Source organism: Nanorana parkeri, unplaced genomic scaffold (genome assembly GCF_000935625.1).
Source record: "Nanorana parkeri isolate BGI_ZX_2015 unplaced genomic scaffold, ASM93562v1 scaffold1085, whole genome shotgun sequence".
NCBI classification, from domain to species: Eukaryota; Metazoa; Chordata; class Amphibia; order Anura; family Dicroglossidae; genus Nanorana; species Nanorana parkeri.
Window position 1 is genome coordinate 497,343 of NW_017307353.1, and position 23,074 is coordinate 520,416.

At 48.4% G+C, this 23,074-nt stretch overlaps 1 protein-coding gene across 1 annotated transcript in view; it reads right to left on the bottom strand.

Moving 5' to 3' along the window:
* The window catches only part of LOC108796248 (vomeronasal type-2 receptor 26-like), a 38,590-nt gene extending 19,358 nt beyond the window's left edge, over positions 1–19,232 (bottom strand). Inside the window, exons 1-3 of the mRNA XM_018567707.1 lie at positions 19,085–19,232; positions 16,002–16,078; positions 6,280–6,362 (exon numbers count right to left, since the gene is read on the bottom strand). Coding sequence (XP_018423209.1) covers positions 6,280–6,362; positions 16,002–16,078; positions 19,085–19,232 — 308 coding nt within the window. The remainder of the gene's footprint in view (positions 1–6,279; positions 6,363–16,001; positions 16,079–19,084) is intronic.
* Positions 19,233–23,074: the final 3,842 nt, after the last annotated feature.

A 23,074-nucleotide genomic window follows, 5' to 3' on the forward strand; every position in this document is an offset into this window, starting at 1 on the left:
AATCAAATTACTGTGACAAGTGTGGATTCACTGCAGTGAAAACAATTCACCATTTATGTTGCCACACAAACATATAAAGCCAACATATCAAATAATGAATCTACTTATAGTAACCCATCCTGTAAACCGCATTACTCTTTAATCAAAAGTAAACCAATATAAAGTGTCTCAACTCATGCATCCTTTGTGTAAGGTTCCAGTGCCAAAGTGGCTCCAATCTTCTTTAATCAGAAATAAATGTGTTACTTCCCATCACCGTGCTCCTATATCCAAAGAATGCCCTCACTTGACATATAGGGCTGCTATTTCTAGGATAAGACACATCCACTTTCCTTGTAACATTCAAAACATGCTCCTCCACAGCTTCTTCCTCAGTACCAGAGTATCAAACCACTTCAATCCGTCTCCTCAAAGTCAAAGTTCTGATTCAATTCACACTCAAAACAGAAGGATTAAACGCCTCCCATTGTTTAGCATTTTTCACATCCTTTATCATCCTTTATCACAGATCTCCTTCAGCTCTTACACCAAGTAGCTATCATGTACTAGGAAACGTTTGTATGCCCTGCCCAGACGCGTTTCATCATGGGACTTCTTCCAAGAGGTAACGAGTGTTTACACGGTTTACACAGCGGATTACTATAAGTGGATCCATTATTTTATATGCTTGCTTTGAATGTTTGTTTGTGTGGCAACATAAATGGTGGATTGTTTTCACTGCAATGAATCCACACTTGTCACAGTAATTTGATTCACGTGAGGGATCTATATTGTGATAGATAAGTTGATGTGTGATTATAAGTGCAGACACTAGTGCAGTGCAGGTGTAATATAAATGGTCTCTTATTTGCTCTCTGGCTGGCACCATTTTTTCTATTTCTTTTTTTGGAAGAGATTAATGTTTGAATCAAGGTGAGAACACTCTCTATAAACCATATATTAGACCCTTTGGGTCATTTCAGAGCTTTTTTTATGTCGGCAATTCAAACAACCTAAGACATCCTTGAATATACTGTATACAGGCAGTCCCCGGGTTACATACAAGATAACAAGATAGGGACTGGAGGTTTGCACTTAAGTTGAATTTGTATGTAAGTCGGAACAGGTACATTTTTAAGTGTAACTCCAGCCAAAAAAAAACATTTCTTTCGTTTTGGATAGCATAGGGAAGGGTCACGTTTGTTTTGCTGTCTGTTCCCGTTGTTGAGAAGATTATAATATAATACAAAAAAAAAGTTTTTTTCTATTTTTTATTTTATTTTATAAACAATTTTTTTAATTTGTTTGCTTTTTTATTTATTTAACTTTTTTAAAAAAAATTATTGTCTTTTTAATTAAATTTTTTAATTTTAATGCTGGGAGCAATAGCCAGCCTGCTATTGGATATTTCAAATTGCAATAGCCAATAGCAGGCTGGCTATTGCATCTGCCCACTGCCTGCTGTCAAACAGCAGAGGAAGGGCCTGAAGGAGAAAGTTCTCTGTCAGGTCCTCCCATGCTGATTGACAGCAGGCAGTGGGCGGGTGCAATAGCCAGCCTGCTATTGCATTTTACAATATCCAATAGCAGGCTGGGTATGGCTCCCCGCCTGCAGATAAAGAGGAGGCAGGGGGGCGGGGCAGAGGAGCAGCGGCCGGAGCGGAGTAGCGACCAGACCGAGGGAAGAAGGGGAGGAACCGGCCGGGACAGCGAGCGGAGGAACCGACCGGGACAGCGAACGGGGGAACCGTCCGGGACAGCGAGCAGAGAAACCGACAGGTTGTCAGTGATCTAACAGCGGTGCATTCTGCCTCACAGCCACAAGTGACAGCCAGCGCACTGATATGCCATAGCGACCCGGGCGGCCCGCACGGCATCAGAGGGATGCCCTGGCCGGGCCTCCCTGTGCCTGCGCCCCATTTCCGGCCGCCTGGGTCGCTTTGGCGATTGTTACGCTACTGCTTACAAGTCTTGTCGTTCCCCCAACCTCTGATTGGTCAGTGAAATGAGAAGCATCGAACTGGTGAGCCTATCTGCTCCCTCCTCCAATCAGAATTCTCCTTGCAAGCACATAAGGGACTTTGCTTCTACAGGAACTCAGTACAGATTGCTTTTGTTTGCTTAAAGTGACATTAAACCCTCAGATTTTTTAACATAAAACAATACTGTAATGTGCGCCTTACTGTAATCCATGGTTGTTTCCCTTCTCTTTGCTGCTCTTCCTTTTAAATCCATATCTCTTCTCATGCTGGGGAGAACTTCTGTTTTGCAGCAGACTGCCTTGTCTCTGGAATGGATACATGGTGTCTGTGTGTAGGTTCCTGAGCCAGCACTACAGGAAGAGGCACTCAGCTGCAAAGGGAAGCTCTCCCCCAGCATAAGAAGAGATACAGATTTAAAAGGAAGAGCAGCAAAGAGAAGGGAAACAACCATGGATTACAGTAAGGCGCACATTACAGTATTGGTTTATGTTAAAAAATCTGAGGGTTTAATGTCACTTTAAGTTTGCTTTATGACTGGATGCCTTTACCATTTATGTTATGCTTGCCTGGAATGAAAAGCTTGTGTTTCGGTTAACTATGTGTAGCACAGGCATTGTATTGCTTTTGTAATATATGCAGAGTATTGCTCTCTGAAACACTGCACTGCATTTCTCTGGCTAGACTGATAGCCCACAGAGACTGGAGGAGAGCTGTGATGGGCTGCCAAGCTGTTTTTAGCCCCGCCCACCACCCGAGGAGAGCAGACTGAGGACATGGAGAGGGAGACACAGGGAGAGTGACACAGACTGGTATGCTGCAGCCAGACAGGGGAAAGTGTCCCTTGTGCTGTCTCCTATGCACTGCCAGAGTCTGTGATTCCTGTGTAGACTTCTAAAGGGGGGCTCAGGCTTGAGAGGGGAGACCCAGTATGCTATGCTAACCTTTCACCCGATCTCTGACGATGCGCTAACAGTGCAGTGACATCTAGAGACTGATTTCTGTACTGCAGCCATCATCATCATCCTGTTTGGGGGATTCTGTGGCCTGTGTTGCACCCATCGCCATCCAGTTGGCTGAGACAGCCCTCAAGCTACCAATTGCTGGAAGGAAGATATATAAAGTGCATCTAATGGTGAGAGATCTTTTGTCATCTTTGTGGGAATTGATCTTGCCTATTCCTACTAGATCCTATTTAGTGCCAATGCAGCTCAATTTGAAGGTGGATCACCACATCTGTGAATGTTTGTTACCTTGTGACACTTTGTGAAGATCCCCCTTTCCATCCTGTAGATTACAAATATTGCTTTACAAAAAGCTGAGTACTCAACCACAGAATTTAAAGGGCCCCAACGCTGGCAGACTCTGTGTGTGTGTATGTAGAATTCCCACTGGCCAATGGTTATCTAGGATTTACAGGAGCTAAATAGGTTCTTATAGTCAATCATATTTCCTTTAGTATTTGTTGAACAGCATTTCTGTGTTGTGCAATTGACAGTTTCGTTCACCGCTCGTTCATTGCATTTCAAGCAAGGCCTCTCACTGGCGGTTAAAGTGAACGAACAGTAATCCTGTTTACTTTGCTAAGCGGTTGTATTGTATCACTGCATTTAAAATTGTCAATCCTTATACCCGTTTATCTCTTTCCAGGGCTTATTGCTAGTTTTGATAAAGCCCATTTAAAAGTTTTAAATGGTGTGTAGGTGTCATTTGGATCCAGGTGAGGGTGAGTCATCACTGGTGTGGGACAGAAGACCCGTATATTACAGCGCCCCTTGAGGGGGTAGTACTACATGTGCAAACAAGAAAAAAATTCCCAGCACACTTACAAGCTAGCCTGCAAAATAAAAGACAAATGACGCTGTCTACAAAATTGAGTTAAAAACAGAGCTTTAGCTGCACAACTTTTGCAAAATCTATAGAAACATATATAGCAATGGATACATTGAGTTTAGGTATGCCTGGAGGTTGCCCATTCCTCCTTAAAAGCAAAGGGACGCACCAGAAGCCGGGCACATCACAATAGAAGCTGAAGTGTGTCCCCACACCAAAACCAGCAAGACAAAAATGGCAACCACACAAATCAATGTATAACTAGCTTTTAATGTAAGGTTCCCCGTGTTAGGGCTTTCCACAGTACAAACACAAAAAATGTCCCAGCAAATGCATGAAAACAAAATACACTGTCCAAAAAGTCATGTTAAAAACAGGTTTTAGTTGAAAAAAACTTACAACTTGCTCTCTCAAGAGGTTTTATAGGGAGGGGCAGGGGATACAAAAGATAATAGCTGTGAGGGGATGAGTTGATGGAATAAGAAAAATTTGAGTTAATAGGTAGATGTGGCAAAGGATTCCCTGAAGAGATGAATTTTCATGGATTACCTTAAACAGGTAGAATAGGAGATAGCCCAGAGATATTGGGGAACAGAGTTCCTGAAGATGGGATAGGCTCTGGAGAAGTCCTGGAGGTGAGCCTGGGAGGAAATAATGAGGTAGCAAGAGAGCAGGAGGTGATAGGAGCAGCAAAGAGGAAGGTGTGGGTGATATTTTTAGATTTGGTTGGCAATGTAGCAAGAGATAACAATGGAGTGAGTTAGTAGCTTGGTGGTGTCATTGGTTAAGAAGGAACTAGTTTGGAGATATCAAAAATCTATTTTTGTGAGAAGGAGAGGTAGAGAGAGCATATTATGATGGGATTAATAGGAAGCAGAATGGGAAAGAAAATGCTGGATGGAGAAATACAGATTCACTTTCAAAAGTGCCTGACCCTGGGCAGAATGTCTTCCACCATGAGTTGTCCTTAATCTATAGGGAGAGGGCATGGGGGAGAGTTTGCTAATTAGACAACTGAGTGCTCACAATAGACCTATAGATTAAAGGAGAAACTTTTTACACTGAGGCCTCTTTCACATGCCCCTCCACTTGGATCAGCAGGGGATCTGTGTACTGATCTCCTGCTGATCGGAGCAGTATGGAATGGATGTCCCGCCTGTGACCGCCATGTCCATTCAGTTTTTTCCTTCCTCTTGCAGAGGTAATCAGATATAAATGGACACATGTCTGTTTACATTCTCCTGCCCTTAGACTAATCTCTTCTGATCAGGACTGCATGAAAAACGTATTGGATCTGAGGCAGATCTGATTGGTATGGGCACGTGAACGGGGCCTTAAACTGGCCATACACTGTACCCCCTGCTAGTCTATTGTATTCTGATGGTGGCGGGTCTGATTTGGACACACACTGGAAAATTTGCTGCTGAGATAGCAAAATGTTGTTGAAATTCAACCAGTGTATGACCAACTAAAGTCAGACCAGAAAACTGGACAGAGTGATATGGATAATATCAGCTCTTTTATCACATAAAACAGGAAGGGAAATCTATTCAATAATATAGACAAATCTAACAGCTTTTTAAGAACAGTTACCATGAAGCATTTGCTAACAAGATGTTAGTTTTCATTTATATTATTTATTTATATTTTGTCTCACATTTACATGCAGATCAAGCTGTTCAGGAAAACTGACAGTGACAGAGGATGGGACAAAACTATAAGACGGCCACAGAGTGCTTACAATGGTCACATTTAATTTACCTGGTTTACAGCATCCTTAACAAAAGACATATGATAGGAGCATAGCTCTGATCACTGGAACCTTCTTACATTATAGTGAAGTGTTTAATCCTCCATGTGTGACACAAATCTCTGCAGTGTGTGTATTCCAGTGACAGTACACTGAGCTGACTCCTCTCCCCCTCCTTTTATACAGCTCAGTGTGATACATCTCTCTGCTTACAATGGTCACATTTCATTTACAAGGTTTATAGCATCCTTTAAAAAAAGGTGTATAATAGGGCCACAGCTCTGATCACTGTATTCTTCCTTAATTATAGTGAAGTCTTTAATCTTCCATAAGTGACACAGACCTCTGCAGTGTGTGTATCCCAGTGAGAGTACAATGAGATGACTCCTCTCCCCCTCCCTGTATATAGTTCAGTGTCATACATCTCTCTGCTTACAATGGTCACATTTAATTTACCTGGTTTATAGCATCCTTGAAAAAATATTCTGCTGCAATTTCTCCAACACCCCGACAGTGTTATAGTTTGTCACAACTCTTGTCACTCTCACCTGACCCATGGCATTCTTTCTGGACAGCTTGGTTTGCAGGTAAATGTGGAGAAAACATTACATACTGTACATTCTTATAGAAATATTTCCATCACATGCATTACTTTTTGCAATCGTTTTTGTAAAGTCATATTTGTTTTTCTTTGCCACCCTGATCCCTTTTTCTATTGTTGGCAAGTAAGTTACCTACGTGTAAGTCTTCTCTTCTGGTGTATCTGCATTGTTTTCACTTGACCTCACAGTGAGCACCCCTCCAATAATCACATCTCCATCCTGAAAGTATTGGAATTCATCAAATACATCAGTAAAGTTTAGAGTACAGGCCGGACTTTGTATTTCTGATCTGCTGGGTGTCATGCATAGGAGGATCACATAAAACTGGATGATGAAGGCATATAATAGGGCCATAGCTCTGATCACTGGATTCTTCTTCAATTCTAGTCAAGTCTTTAATCTTCCATACGTGACACAGACCTCTGCGGTGTGTGTATCCCAGTGACAATACAATAAGCTGACTCCTCTCCCTCTCCTTTTATACAGTTCAGTGTCATACATCTCTCATTGTTCTGAATACAGTGACATCATCTTCTAGACACTTTTAGTTGTGTGTGCAGGTGGTTTATTGGTGAGTAAGTATAGTGGTTAAGTATAGACCTCTGTTATTAATGTTATTTTAACATCTCCATTACATAGTTTTGTATGAAAGAAACTCAAGTAAATAACTTCTAATAAATATTTCTATGTCAAATAAAGTGTCCATCCCAAATATACACAGGTAGTACCAGATACTATGATTGTTCCTTTTTACAATACCAATGCACATATGTTTTATATAAAAGGGACCCCATAAACTAAGCACCTGCTGTAATAGAAGAGCATCTATACTTACCTTTCAATGGCTATTTCCTTAAAATAGAATGCAGAATTTTTGATGACATAAGCCCCCAAAAAGGTAAGTATAGATGCCACTTTAAATTTAACTTGTAGAGAGAAGAATATAGAAAGTACCATTTCTAAATTCCTTCTCATCTAGTTGGCCACACAGGCATTAAATAGTTGTTGATTTCACATATGTTTTGACATATGTTTTGACCATCTATTCACAGATAACCTTATCCCGTGCAGCCGATTGCATTGCAGCCGGAGGGTGTGGCTACGGTGCCATTCGCTTCAGTGGCCCGTCACGCCCCCTCCTGCCCCACAAAAAAAGTGAGCCTGCTGCAATGCGATGCAGCGTGTTCTGGCCAGAATCGGGCCGGAACGCAATGCATCTGGTGTGAACCTATCCTAAGTAAGCTCTCATGGGTATAGCCCTCCTAACCATCTTGTTTTGAATTTTATATAGTAAAACTTATATTGTAAACTGGTGGCACTATATAAATCATGAATAATATTTAGGGAAATAGTAATGGTTGTGTTTTTTTTTTTCTTTTCCTACAGTCTTGCTTTTACTTGCTAATCTTCATCACCACTTCTCCCCTTGCTAAGTCTCTAACCTATAACAAAAAGTTTTTAAGACCACTTAAACCCATATATTTTTTCCATGCCATTTACTTTCTTATTAGTTAAGTTTGTTTTAGAAAAAGGGCCCCAAAGCTTACAAATAGATGAAATGGCTGTAATCCAGCAATCCTCACTGGATTCCTTAAATTATGATTTGTAGATTAAATTGAACAACAAGGAATCAACCCTGCCCATATGCTAAGGCCACCTTGGATCCTACACATTGTTAATTACTAGGGATCAGGTTTAGGTTCGTTGTTACTAGGGTGCTGATACAGAGTATTTGGGTGAATACTCGTACAGGGGGGTCTTGCCAGGGCTATGCTGGTACTCACCAGGTCTGTACAGGGTTTCACCAGGGCTGTGCAAGATTTTAGCAGGCTGTGTGAGGTCTAACCAGGGCTGTGCGTGGTCTAATCAAAGCCGTGCCAGGTCTCAGAAAGCTGTGTGGGGTCTAACCAGGGATGTGCAGAGTTTCAGGAGGCTGTGTGGGGTCTCAGGTGGCTGTGCAGGGTCTCAAGAGGCTGTGTGGGGTCTCACCAGGGTTATGCAGGGTCTAACCAGGGCTGTAAGGAAACTCAGGAGGCTGTGCAGGGTCTCACAAGGGTTGTGTGAGGTCTGAGGAGGCTGTGTGCGGTCTCAGGAGGCTGTGAGGGATATAACCAGGGCTGTGTGGAGTATCACCAGAGCTGTGTGATGTCTTGGGAAGCAGAGCTGGGTCTCAGAAGGCTGTGCGGGGTCTCAGAAGGCTATGTGGGTTCTCACCAGGGCTTAACAGGGTCTAAACAGTGCTGTGTGGCATCTCTGGAGGCTGTGCAGGATCTCAACAGGGCTGTACTAACCAGAGCTGTACGAGGTCTCACCAAAGCAGTGCCAGATCTCAGGAGGCCGTGAGGGGTGATCACCAGGGTGATAAGGGGTTTCAGGAGGCTGTGCGGGGCCTAAAAAACATTTTAGGGTTTCATGATGGCTGAGCGGGACTTCAACAGGGCTGTGCAGGGTCTAAGAAGTCTGTGTGGGTTCTCAGCAGTGCTTTTTGGGGACTCACCAGGGCTGTGCAGGGTCTCAGGAGGCTATGTGGATCTCACCTGGGCTGTGTGGGGTCTTACCATAGCTGTGCCGGGTCCCAGAAGTCTGTACAGGGTCTCACTAGGGCTGTGTGGGGTTTCGGGAGGCTGTGGTCTCAATAGGGCAGTGCAGGGTCTAATCAGAGCTGTGCATAGTTTCAGGAGACTATGCAGTGTCTTACCAGGGCTGCGTGCGGTCTTAGGCGGCTGTGGGGGGGTCTAAACAGGGCTGTTTGAGGTATCACCAGGGCTGTGCAAGGTCTCAGGAGCCTATGCAGGATCTCACCATGGTTGTGCGGAGTCTCAGGCATATTTGCAGGAACTCAGGCAGGTTTGTGGAGTCTTACCAGGGCTATGCAGGGTCTAAACAGGGCTGTAAGGGATCTCAGGAAGCTGTGCAGGGTTGTGTGGTGTCTAAGGAGGCTGTGGGGGCCTCAAGAGGCTGAGCGGGGTCCCAGGAGGCTGTGCGGGGTCTCACAAGGGCTGTACAAGGTACAGCTGAATGAGGTCTCACCAAAGCTGTGCCGGCTTTTATAAGGCTGCGAGGGGTCTCATCAGGGTGGTAAGGGGTTTCATGATGGCTGTGCAGGATTTCACCCAGGGCTGTGTGGGGTCTAAGAAGTATGTGCTAGGTCCTACCAGGGCTCTGTGGGATCTCAACAGGGCTATGCAGGTCTCACCAAGACTGTGTGGGGTCTTAGGATGGTTCGAGGGGTCTCACCAGGGTTGTGCAGGATCTCCGTAGGATGTGTGGGGTCTCGCCAGGGCTTTGCCAGGTCTAAGGAGGTTGTGTGGTGTCTTACAAGGGCTATGTAGGGTCTCAAGAGGCTGTGCAAGGTCTCACCAGGGTTATGGGGGTGTTAGGAAGCTGTATGGGGGTCTAACCAGGGCTGTTCAGGGTCTCAGTAGGGCTGTGTGGGGTCACACAAGGGCTATGCAGGGTCTCACCAGGGCTATACAAGATCTGAGGAGGCTGTCTGGTTTTCCCTATTGGGCTGTGCCAGGTCTAAGAGGCTCTGTGGGGTCATACCTGGGCTGTGTGGGGCCTTAAGAGGCTGTTCTGAGGCTCAGTAGACTGTAAGGGGTCTCAGGAGGCTGTTCTTAGGGGGCTGTGTGGGGTGCAACCAGGGCTGTGCGAAGTCTCAGAAAGCAGTGCGGGATCTCACCAGGGCTGTTTGGGGTCTCAGAAGGGTTATGCAGGATCTAACCAGGGCTGTGAGGGGTCTAACCAGGGCTTTGCGGGGTCTCAGGATGCTTTGCAGGGTCTTGCCAGGGCTGTGCGGAGTCTAAGGACACTGTGCAGAGTCTAAGGACGCTGTGCGGAGTCTCAAAAGGTCCTTGTTGGGTTTCAGGAGGTGGTGTAGGGTCTCTCTAGGGCTGTGCAGGGTCTCACCAGGGCTGTGCAAGGTCTCAGGAGGCTGCTCAGGGTCTAACCAGGGCTGTGCCTGGTCTAACAAAAACTGTGTGAGGTCTCACCAGGGCTTTGCAAATTCTCAAGAGGCTGTGTAGGGTCTCACCAGGGCTCTGTGTGGTTTCAGGAAACTGTGTGGGCTCAGGCTGTGTGGGGTCACAAAAGGAGGCTGTGTGGGGTCTCAAAAGTTTTTTTTTTAGGATTTCATGATAGCTATGCGGGATCTCTGGAAGCTGTGTTGGATCTCACCAGGGCTGTGCAGGGTCTTAGGGTTATCATCAGGGCAATGCGAGGTCTCAGTAAACTGTAGGGATTCTCACCAGAGCTGTGCGTGGTCTAAGGAGGCTGTGTAGGGTCTCACCAGGGCATTGCAGGGTTTCACCAGGGCTGTGGGAGATATAAGGAGGCTGTGCAAGGTCTTAACAGGGCTGTGCGTAGTCTAAGGAGGCTGTGTGGGGTCACACAAGGGCAGTGTGGGGTCCCAGGAGGCTGTGAGGGGTCTCAAAAGGGCTGTACACTGTCCCACCAGAGCTGTGCAAGGTTTCATGAGGCGGTGCAGTGTCTATCTAGAGCTGTATGAGGTCTACCCAAAGCAGTCTGGGGTCTCAGGAGTCTATAAGGGGTCTCAGGAGGGTGTGTGGGGTCTCACCCGGGCTGTGTGGGGTGTCAGGAGGCTGTGCAAAGTCTCAGGTGGCTATTTAGGGGCTGTTCATGGTCTTGGAAGGCTGTGTGGGGTGCCTCCAGGGCTTTTTCGGGATCCCAGGTTGTGCAAAGTCTCAACAGACTGCAATGTCTCACCTGGGCTCTGTCAGATTTAACTTGGGCTGTGCATGATCTCAACAGGGCTGTGCAAGGTCTCCCCAGGGACTCACCAGGGCTGTAAAGGGTCACATCGGGTCTGTGCAAGGTCTCAGGAGGCTAAGTGGGGTCTACTCAGGGCTTTGTGGGGTCTAACCAAAGCTGTGCCGGGTCTCAGGAGGCTGTGAGGGGTCTTGCCAGGACTATGCAGACGCTTCAGGAGGCTGTGTGGGGTCTATTTATGGCTGTGCAGGGCATCACCAGGGTTGAGAGAGGTCTCAGGAGGCGGTGGGGGTCACACCAGGACTGTGCGAGGTATCAGGAGGCTGTGTGGAGTCTCATCAGGGCTGTGCAGAGACTCAGGAGGCTATGCTGTGTCTAAGAGGGCTGTGCAGGGTCTTACCAGGGCTGTGCAGGGTCTAAAGAAGTTGTGCAGGGTCATAAAAGGGCTGTGTGGTTTCAGGAGGCTGTGTGGGGTCTCAAAAGGGCTGTGTGGAGGCTCACCAGGGCTGTGAGGTGTCTCAGGAGGCTGTGCAGGGTTTTAGAAAGCTCTCCTGGGTCTTATCAGGGCTGCGTGGGGTCTCAGGAGGCTGAGTGGGGTCTAATCAAGGATTTGTGGGTTACCATTAGGGCAGTGCGAGGTCTTAGGAGACTGTACAGGTTCTCACGAGGGCTGTGCGGGGTCTCAGGATGTTGTGTGCGGTCGCAACTGGGTTGTGCATGGTGTCAGTAGGCTGTGCGGGGTCTATGGAGGCTATGTAGGGTCTCACCAGGGCTTTGCAAAGTCTAACCAGGGCTGTGGGAGATCTTAGGTGTCTGTGCAAGGTCTTATCAGGGCTGTGCGTAGTCTAAGGAGGCTGTGTGGGGTCACACAAGGGCACTGTGGGGTCCCAGGAGGCTGTGAGGGGTCTCAATAGGGCTTTACAGTGTTTCACCAGGGCTGTGCATGGTCTCAGGAGTCTGTGGGAGGTCTCACTAGGGCTGTGTGGGGGTCTCACCAGGGCGTGTGTGGGATGTCAGGAAGCTGTACAAAGTCTCAGGAGGCTGTTCTGGGTCTTAGCAGGCTTTGTGGGGACCCAGCAGATTGTGTGAGTTCTCACCAGGGCTGTGTTCGGTTTTAGGAGGCTGTTTGGAGTATCACCTGAGCTGTTTGGGGTCTCACCAGGGCTGTGTGGGGTTTCAGGAGGCTGTGGGGGGTCTCAACAGGGCTGTGTGGGGTCTAACCAGAGCTCTGTGGGGTACCAGGAGACTGTGCAGGTTCTCAGGAGCCTGTGCTGGGTCTCACTTAGGAGGCTGTGTAGGGTCTAACCAGGGCTGTGTGGAGTCTAACCAAAGCTGTGCAGGGTCCCAGAAGGCTGTGTGGGGTTTCAGGAGGCTGTGGGGGGTCTCAACAGGGCTACTAGGGGTCTAACCAGAGCTTTGTTGAGTGTCAGGAGACTGTGCAGGGTCTTATCTGGGCTGCGTGCAGTCTTAGGAGGCTGTGTGGGTCTAAACAGGGCTGTTTGGGGTATCACCAGGTCTGTGCAAGGTCTCAGGAGGCTGTGTGGGGTATCACCAGAGCTATGTGGGGTCTCACCAAGACTAGGCAGGGACTCCCCAGGGCTGTGAGGAGTCTAAAGAGGCTGTGTGCAGTCTCAAAAGGGTTTTATGGGATCTCAACAGGGCTGTGCGAGGTCTCAACAGGGCTGTGTGGGGTCTTAACAGGGCTGTGCAAGGTCTAACCAGGGTTGTACGGAGTTTCAGGAGACAGTGCAGGTCTCACTAGGGCTGTGTGAGGTCTCTGAAGGCTGTGTGGAGTCTCATCAGGACTATGTGGGGTCTAACCAGGGCTGTAAGGGATCTCAGGAAGCTGTGTGGGGTCTCAAATGGCTGTGTGGGGTCTCACCAGGGCTGTGTAAGGTCTTAGGAGACTGTGCAGGATCTCACCAGGGCTTGGAAAGATCTCAGGAGGCAGTACAGGGTCTAACCAGAGCTGTACAACGTGTCACCAAAGCTGTGCCGGATCTCAGAAGGCTGTGAGGGGTCTCATCAGGGTGGTAAAGGGTTTCAGGAGGCTGTGTGGGGTCTTACAAGGGCTGTGTGAGGTCTAAAAAACTTTTCAGGGTTTCATGATGGCTTTGCAGGGTCTCAGGAGGCTGTGCAGAATTTCACCAGGGATGCTCAGGGTCTAAACAGGCCTGTATGGGGTCTAAGAAGTCTGTGCTGGGTTCTTCCAGGAGTCTGTGGGGGTCTCACTAGGGCTGTGCGGGATCCCACCAGGGCTGCGCGTGGTCCAAGGAAGGTATTTGAGTCTCACCGGGGCTGTGCGGGGTCTCAACAGGGCTATGTGGGGTCTAACCAGGGCTATACGGAGTATTGCCAAGACTGTGTGGGGTCTTAGAAGGCTTTGAGGGGTCATGCCAAGGTTGTGTGGTGTCTGAGGAGGCTGTGTGAGGTCTAAGGAGGTTGTGCAGATTCTTACAAGGGCTGTGCGGGGTCTCACCAGTGCTTAGGGATTTGTGCTGGGTCTAACCAGGGCTCTTCAGGGTCTCAGTAGGCTGTGCAGGGTTACACCAGGGCTATGCAGGATCTCATCAGGGCTATACAAGGTCTGAAGGCCTCAAGAGACTGTGAGGGGTCTCACAAGGGCTATGGGGGGACTCTGTTTTTGGTCTTAGGGGGCTGTGCAGGGTGCACCCAGGGTTGTGCGGGTATCAGGAGGCTGTTTTGGGTGTTAGCAGGGCTGTGTGGGGTCTCAAGAGGCTGTTTGGGGTCTTAGCAGGGCTGTTCAGGGTCTAATCAGTGCTTTGCAGTGTCTCGGGAGGCTTTGCAGGTTCTTTCCAGGGCTGCGTGGAGTCAAAGGAGGCTGTGCATAGTCTCAAAAGGTCTGTGTAGGGTTTTAGGAGCTTGTGCAGGGTCTCACCAGGGCTGTGCTAGCTCTCAGAAGGCTGTGCAGGGTCTAACCAGGGCTGTGTAATGGTTAGACCCCACACAGCCCTTGTGAAAACCCGTACAGACTTCTTAGACCCCATACAGCCCCTTGAGACCCTGAACAACCGGTGAAGTCCCGTTCATAGATCTTAGTCGGATCCACCTGAACTGGCTGACATTTCTGACCTCATCTCTAGTATCACTGGGTGCTCATTCCTCCTCCTGCCTCATTGTGAAGGTGCAGGGTCTCGTGAAGCTGCCCTTGGTCTCAGGAGGCTGTGCAGGGTAACAGGAGGTTGTGTGGGGTCTCACCAGAGCTGTGCATGGTCTCCCCAGGCATGTGAGGAGTCTAAGGAGGCTATGTGCAGTTTCACAAGGGCTGTGTGGGATCTCAACAGTGCTGTGCGGAGTCTCACCAGGGCTGTGCAAGGACTCAGGAGGCGGTGTGGGGTCTAACCAAAGCTGTACGAGGTCTGACTAAAGCAATGTCAGCTCTCAAAATGCTGTGAGAGGTCTCCCCAGGGTGTTAAGGGGTTTCAGAAGGCTGTGCAGGGTCTCACCAAGGCTGTGCATGGTCTATAAAACATTGTAGGGTTGCACGATGGCTGTGCGGGGTCTCAGGAGGCTGTACAGGACTTCACCAGGATTGTTCAGGGTCTCAAGGGCTGTGGAGGGTTTCAGCAGGGCTGTGCAGGGTCTTAGGAGGCTATTTGAGTCTCACCAGGGCTTTGTGGGGTCTCACTAGGGCTATACGGGGTCTCACCAAGACTGTGTGGGGTCTCAGGAGGCTTTGAGGGTTGTCTCACCAGGGTTGTGCTGTGTCTGAGGAGGCTGTGTGGGGTCTCACTAGGGCTGTGCAGTGTCTAAGAAGGCTGTGCAGGGTCTCACCAGGGCTGTGCAGGGCCTCATAAGGGCTATATGGTGTCTCACCAAGGCTGTGCAGGGTCTATAAAGGGTGTGAGTTGCCTCACCAGAGCTGTGCAGGGTCCGAGTAAGTTGTGCGGGGTCTCACAAGGGCTGTGCGGGGTCTCAAACAGCTTTTCAGGGTTTCATGATGGCTGTGAGGGGTCTCAGGAGGCTGTGCTGTCTCTACAAGGCTTTGAGGGTTGTCTCACCAGGGTTGTGCTGTGTCTGAGGAGGCTGTGTGGGGTCTCACCGGGGCTGTGGCAGGTCTAAGGAGGTTGTGCGGGTTCTTACAAGGGCTATGCGGGGTGTCAAGAGGCTGTGCAAGGTCTCACCAGGGCTATGGGGGTCTTAAGAATTTGTGTGAGGGGTAAGCAAGGCTTTTCATGGTCTCACTAGGCTGTGCGGGGTCTAACCAGGGCTTTGCAGGGTCTAACCAAAGCTGTGTGGGGTCTCACCAGGGCTGTGCAGTGTCTAAGAAGGCTGTGCAGGGTCTCACCAGGGCTGTGCAGGGCCTCATAAGGGCTATATGGTGTCTCACCAAGGCTGTGCAGGGTCTATAAAGGGTGTGAGTTGCCTCACCAGAGCTGTGCAGGGTCTGAGTAAGTTGTGTGGGGTCTCACAAGGGCTGTGCGGCGTCTCAAACGGCTTTTCAGGGTTTCATGATGGCTGTGAGGGGTCTCAGGAGGCTGTGCTGTCTCAACAAAGCTTTGCAGGGGTCTCACAAGGGATGTGGGGAGTCACCAGGGCTGTGCAAGGTCTCAGAAGGCTGTGAGGGAACAAACCAGGGCTGTGCGGGATCTAACCAAAGCTGTGCAGGATCTAACCAAAGCTATGCAGGGTCTCACCATGGCTGTGCAAGGTCAAACCAGGGCTGTGCGTGGTCCCAGAAGGCTTTTGCAGGGTCTTGGAAGCATCTTCAGGGTCTTAACAGGGCTGTGTGGTGTATCACCAGAGCTGTGCTAGGTCTCAGGAGGTTGTGTGGGGTCTCATCAGGGCAGTGCTGGGTCTCAGAAAGCTGAGTGTGGTCACAGGAGGCTATGTAGTGTCTCACCAGGGCTTTGCAGGGTCTAACCAGGGCTGTGGGGATCTCAGGAGGCTGTGCATGGTTTTACCAGGGCTGTGCGGAGTCTAAGGAGGATGTGTGGGTCTCACATGAGCTGTGTGGGGTCTCAGGAGGCTGTGCAGGGTCTCAACAGGGCTGTGCAATGTCTCTCCAGGGCTGTGCAAGGTCTCAGGAGGCTGTGCGGGGTCTAACAAGGGCTGTTCAAGGTCTAACCAAAGCTGTGTCAGCTCTTAGGAGGCTGTGAGGGGTCTCACCAGGGCAGTGTGAAGTTTCAAGAGGCTCTGCGGGGTATCAAATGGCTTTTTCAGGGTCCCAGGAGGCTGTGCTGGGTCTAAAGAAGGTGTGAGGGGTCTCGTCAGAGCTGTGCAGGGTCTCTAGGGATGTGCAGGGTCTCAAAAGGCTTTTCAGGGTTTCATGATGGCTGTTCGGGGTCTCAGGAGGCTTTGTTGGATCTCACAGGGACTGTGCAGGGTCTTAGGAACCTGTGCTGGGTTTTACCAGGCTTGTGTGGGTCTGTGCAGTGTCTAAGAAGGCTCTGCGGGGTCTCAACAGGGCTGTGCGGGGTCCCACCTGGGATGTGCAGGGTCTCACCAAGGCACTACAGGGTCTCACCAGGGCTATATGGGGTCTCGCCAAGGCTGTGCCTGGTCTAAAGAAGGTGTGAGGGGTGTCGTCAGACCTGTGCAGGGTCTGAGGAGGCTGTGCAGGGTCTCAAACGGCTTTCTAGGGTTTCATTATGGCTGTGCGTGTTCTCAGGAGGCTGTGTTGGATCTCACCAAGACTGTGCAGGGTCTTAGGAGGCTGTGCCAGGTTTTACCAGGGTTGTGTGGGTTCTCAACAGGACTGTGCGGTGTCTAGGAAGGCTGTGTGGGGTCTCTCCAGGGCTGTGCAGGGTTTTCCCAGGGCAGTACAGGGTCTCAGGAGGCAGTGAGGGTCTAACCAGTGCTTTCTGGGGTCTAACCAAAGCTTTGCCAGGTCTCAGGAGGCTATGCGGGGTCTCACCAGGGCTGTATTGGGTTTCAGGAGGCTGTGTGGGTTCTCACCAGGGTTTCTGCAGGGTGTAACCAAGGCTGTGCAGAGTCTAAGGAGGCTGTGGAAGGTCTCAAAAGGCTCTGCCGGGTGTTACTAGAGCTGTGCTGGGTCTCAAAAGGCAGTGTGGGGCCTACTTAGAGCTGTGTGGGGTATCACCATGGCTCTGAGAGGTCTCAGAAGACTGTAGAGGTCTCACCAGGGCTTCGAGGGGTCTCATGGGGTTGTGAGGGGCTTCAGGAGGCTGTGTGGGGTCTCATCAGGGCTGTGCGGTGTCTCGGGAGGCTATGCAGTGTCTCAGGAAGCTGTGTAGGGTCTTACCAGACCTTTGCAGGGTCTAACCAAGGCTGTGGGAGATCTCAGGAGATTGTGCAAGCTCTCACCAGGGATGGGCGGAGTCTAAGAAGGCAGAACGGGGTCTCACAAGGACTGAGTAGAATCTCAGGAGACTGTGTGGGGTCTCACCAGGGCTGTGCAGGGTCTTAGGAGGCTGTGCAAGGTCTTAGGGGGTTGTGAGGGGTCTAACCGGTGCTGTACGAGGTCTAACCAAAGCTGTGTCAGCTCTCAGGAGGCTGTGAGGGGTCTTGCCAGGGTTGTGTGGGGTTTAGGGGCTGAGCGGGGTCTCACCAGGGCTCTGCAGTGTCTAATCTGGGCTCTGCAGGGTCTCAGGAGGCTATATAAGTCTCACCAGTGCTATACAGGGTTACTCCAAGGCTATGAAGGGTCTTACCAGGGCTGTGCTGAATCTCAAGAGGCTGTGCGGGGGTCTAACCAGGGCTATGATGGGTCTTAGCGGCTAATAGGAAAGTGATTGTTAAACAAAGGCTGGGGGTAACTGGGCACTGCCCTGGGGGATATTTACCTAACCAGAAAAAGGAAACGAAATTGCAAGGAGCTCCTGTGTAATAAAGCTCAAAGTGAAACATTAAAAATACAAGATCCTTTTAAATAACATGATGGAGGGTATCCTAAACCAGCACACAAAGTGGTGAAGCCGGAGTATGTACTGCAGCAGAAGTTACGCTGCTGAATGGCATTTGCCTGGCGGCTTGCATGTTTTTGGGTAAAATTAGGGTTGGGGATTCCCCATAATCAAAGTGCATGGATAGCTGACCAGAGCTGTAGACAGCCTGGCTGGATTTGTAGTGGCGATTACATGGTTAATCCCCCCTTACCCCCCTGGGCGGAGTGTGACACTGTCATATTGTGGGACAGCCAATGGTGTGTGTGTGTGTACTGTACAGCAGCCAATCACTGGGCTTTTCTCAGCCAGTGGTGCATGCTGGGACCGAGTACATATATTGGTGTGAGCTGCCATGTACTCTCTCTCTTGCCGGGACCAGCCATGGATTAGGGCTGGGTACTGTTCAGCCTGCCCCCCTCAGGCTAGGCCCAGGCCTGTGGGTGGGCATGGGCTGAAGTGAGAGAAAGGTTTCCATGAGGCTTCCAACATGGAGGAGGCCTGAGAGACTGAAAGAGGAAGAGAACCAGGACCAGTGAAGGTTCTTGAAGTACTCTGGAACTACGTGGGCTTCAGAGCATGGTCGGTATCTTTCCTGGATTGAGGATCTGCATCCATCTGGACTGCCTGGTACATCAGTGGTTATCTGATGTGGTCGGGTGTATCTGCATTGCTACTTTTACAAGATCCGGCGAGTCTGGAGCTTCTGATGGTTACCCCCCGACACCTAGAACCCCTATACCCTCTCTCCCAGCAAGATGTTCAATAAACTGTTTACTTAGCATTCTACTATTGAAGTGGACATCAGTTTATGGGCACCAGAAGTGGGTAGTTAGTGCTAATGGGTGTGCGGCTGGAGATCAACCCCCTAGACCAGTGGTCCCCAACCCCCGGTCCGCGGACTGGTACCGGGCCGCACAGTCTCACTGCGGTCCGGTCCTGCAATATGGGGCAGTGCAGGGTCCCGGTGTTCGAACACCGGGGCCCCGCACTGCCGACGTGTTTCACAGTGAGGGGGCGGGTCCTGTGACTCACCTCACCTCCCCTCCCGGCCACGTCCATAGTAACAGGAGGCGGGAGGGGAGGTGAGTCACAGGAGGCGTGTGTGTGTCACACGTCCAGCAAAAGTGCTTTACTTCTTGCACACATCATCGAGTGCTGGTGACTTCTATTATGGACTGTTTCTGACACTGCGCCATCCGTGTTGTCATTTTAAGCACCAACCTTTTATCCAAGGTCTGTATGCTGTATGGAGTGCAGGTGGGTTTCATATTATCAAAACTAAGGACCAGCCGGTGTTCTGCCAGTGACCTCCTCATGGAAGTTTAGACATAGCTGCGTGCTGACCCCAGGTCACGTCCCCCAGGTTCACCCTGCTAGTGTGGAGAGTACCCGAATGCACATGACGCAGTGCCGGCACAGATGGATGGAGATCCAGATAATGAGCCAAGGTCAGTGCGGGCAGCAAACAAACGTAATCAGGACAACTAGCCATGTCGGTACACAAGAGATCAGTCCACAGGAAGTCAGGTTAGGAATGAATGCACGGAAGGGGCTCAGGAAGAAGTGTTGCTCAAGCAACCAGAAGCTGGTGTGAGGGCTTTAAACAGAGAGACAGATAGGAGGCAGGACAGGAAGTAGCAGGAAGGAAGGTATATCAACCATCAGGTGAAGTGGCCGACACCCATAGCTGGTAAGTCAGTGCAGCAAGAGCAGAGCACACACTTGTAGAACCACAGGTGCCAGCAGACCTACAGCAGGAAAAGGTAAAAAACAAACTCAAAGGAGTGAAGCACAGATCAGCTCTGCAGTTGGTCTGTGACATCCCCCATAATCAATAACACATCCTTATCCATTATGAGGGCCTGGTATCGATTTTAAGGGGAAACCCCTTGCAAAAAACCAAAATCATGGGTTTTTCCTTCAAAATCCATACCAGACCCTTATCCTTGACGATGATCTGGTATGGATTCATGAATTTTAAACTGAACCCATACACTAAAAAAACCTGTTGGATCTTCCAAAATCCATACCAAACCTTCATCAAGGCATGCAGCAGGTCGTAAGTAGTGATGGGCTCGGGCGTGTTCGCAGCTCCACGTGCCGAGCACGCCAGGAAGTTGACAGCGCCGCGGCGCCAATCACAGGTACTGAGACATTATACTGGTCCGCAGCTGCAGAGATCGAGAAATGTCTCAGTACCTGTTATTGGCGCTGCGGCGCTGTCAGCTTCCTGGTGAGCTCGGCATGTGGAGCTGCAAACACGCCCGAGCCCCTCACTGGTCGTATGCCCTTTTGTTTACTAAAACGAGTCTTGACTACCTGTCTACTTTTGAGGTAAAAAGGGGTTTTTAGATCCTTCTTAGGTACCGAGCAAAATTTAAAATATGTGACATGAAAAAACTAAATAAAGGAAAAATGATTTTAAAAATGTATGAAAATAAGAAAATTAAAAAAGAAATAACATTTTAAAGAAAAGATTACAAAAGAATAATAAAAAATGAAAAACAATTGGTTGGAGCTAGCGGTGACATCTAGCTCTGCCCAACTGTTTACTATTGGCCGGCACCTGCCAGAGTCTTTTAGCAGGTCCCGGCCAATGAATAACAACTGGGCGGAACTGGTTGTGAAGTCACGGCTGGCTCCTCCCAGTTGTTGTTTAATGACAGATCAGCATCCCCAAGTCATTTGGGGGCACTGATCTGTCAGTAGAACTGGGCTGAGCCAGCTCCGCCCAGCTGTGATTTGCATGGAGAAAAGTCGGCTCTTCTCAATGCTTCGGCTGTCACTTCGGCCCGGCTGAGCCACTCTGCTGCCTTCGTCTGCTGTACGGGCTATTGTGAATAGCCCGTACAGCAGCCCTTCGGTTCAACTGAACCAAAGGGCTCAGGTGGCCGAAGCGAGCCAAAGGATCACCTGAAGCTACGTCTGTATCCTTCGGATCCACAGTGAATAACCCCCTAAGTCTTGCATGTAAAAAATGGTCTCAACAATGCTTATATGTCCTAGCGAAAAGAGAAGAAGACATTTATATTAATTACAAAAAAAAAAGTTTTTCTCCAGCTTGATTTACAAAATCATTATGGAAACGTCAGAGATTGACCCTGGGATTTTTTTGTCAATTGCAAAATCAGTTATCCTGATTATTTCAAGTACAAAAAAACAAACAGAATGTTTACCGATTGCTTGGCTTTTCTCTGTTATGATGAGTTTAAAATGTGACATATTATTATAGTACGGTGGTTGAGGCTGAGAAATCGTAATTATTATGTGCATGCAGATATCAATTATAATGTTTGTAACACATTCTCTTGGGAGCAGAGCTAACATGAAAGTGTTTAATTATATGTGTTCAATAAGTGCAAAACAAAATCTATTGATCTTTTCAGTGATTCAGAGCCGTCCTGTGTCTTGTCCAAACTTCTGTTATCTACAGTCTCTATAGACCCTATAGTCCTCCAAGTTTACATCTCGGGACTACAAGTCACTATGTGCCTATGCTTTGGAAATGAAGGGCTTTCACCTCACAGTCTACAAAGATGCCGTGTGTTATCAGCCCACAATAGGAAACTAAGCTAAACATTTCTGGCAGATCAAACTATATTTTTCTGTATTAGCGGGGTCTGTAAAGAGCAAAAACTCGTTCATGTATTGCAGAGAAAATGTTCATGTATTGCAGAGATATACTACATCATTGTTTGTTGTTTTAGGTTTACACGCACTTAAAAGTTTAACTCCAGGATTCTTTAAAAATCTATCCTAAAATTCTCTTCCCTAAGCACAAGAAAAATTCTACATCTATCCACAAAGGGCATGTAATCCTATCATATATGATTAGTTGTAGACTGACACATCTGATTGGGGACACCTAATGAGGTGCAGGTGATTTTGTATTATCGATTGTGTGAATGGGGCCTTACATGAGAAAGAGGAAAAAATGATCCCTAAAAATATTTAACTCTTTTGGTTTACTTTTTATGTTACTTGTAGGCAGATGAGGCTGATATAATATACACTGAGTGTCCAGTTTATTATGACCACCCAACGTTTGTTTGTAGGCAAATTAGCTATAATTAGCTTTAATTTGGCGCTGAAGTTGCTAGAGGGCCAGACCATTATAAATAGGGAAGCAGGTTGGTTACCACGACAGTAGAAGTGATTTTTTTCTGAAGATACGGGGAAACAACGCGATGTAACAGCCTTTGAACGTGGGATGATTGTTGGCGCTCGGAGCCATGGAGCGAGTATCAGCAAAACAGCAGAATTCGTTAAATGTTCAAGAGCAGCTGTTGTTAAAGTGTTTAAAGACCGGACTGTCAGCCGAAAATCTGGGTCTGGACGTGCGAATTGTGGCCGTCAGCGACTAGTCAATGTTAGGGCAGAACGGAGAGTGGCAAGACTGGTACAAGAGAGTGGCAAGACTGGTACAGAAGGGCAACAGTGCAGTGTCAGATTCCTCGCATCACCTGTCAACATCTTGTGGTGTCACGAGGCGGCCCAATGAAGTCATCTCGTGGAGTCATCTCGCGGCACAACGAAGTACTGATGGGGTGGTGATAATAATCTGGCCACTCACTGTATGATGCAGTTTATTTTATGGGTAATGTTAAGAGCTGCCATAGCTTGACTATAAATTTGACATATCGCTTGTGAAAATTGTTAGCCAATGTCATCAAAAGTGGATGCCACATTTGCTTCTCATTTAACTTATTATTTTTGTCATTCCATTTTATGTTAGCGGACTTAATGTGAAGTTGGTCTTCCTCTTTAGCCCATGGTGTGTACAAGCCAACATCAGTAAAACTGGTTTTAAATCTCCTAGTCTTTATTCAATTTTGTAGTGGAAGGAAAATTCACCATTTTCATCAAAGAAGGTCTTTCGATCTGCCATCTTGAATGGATTTTCAAAATTAGTTTCATGTATTTATGCAACTGGAAGACAAAAAAAAACCTCAAGCATATTTTGGTTGGTGTTTAAACTGTGCCAGTAATAAGGTCTGAGGAATCACAGCTATGTGAAGAGAATAGTGGGGTAGCATTGGACACATGCCACCCTCTTTGTCCCAAGGATTTACAACTAAATCACAAAAACAATTACATTTTAATCTTATATCTAGAGTGGGCAGCCACAGAAGGGGATACATTTGATAATTCACAGTACAGCTTGAAGCATATTTGACAGAAGACAGTCCAGCTAAGAAGGAGTGCAGATGTATCATAAACCTCTACTAGCCGGATCTTCTCAGGAAATAGTCTGGTGTGCAGCTAAACCATAGACTTCTGTGAGTTTGGCTCTAAAACAGAACTACACATAGTTCAAGTTTCATACCTTCTCCA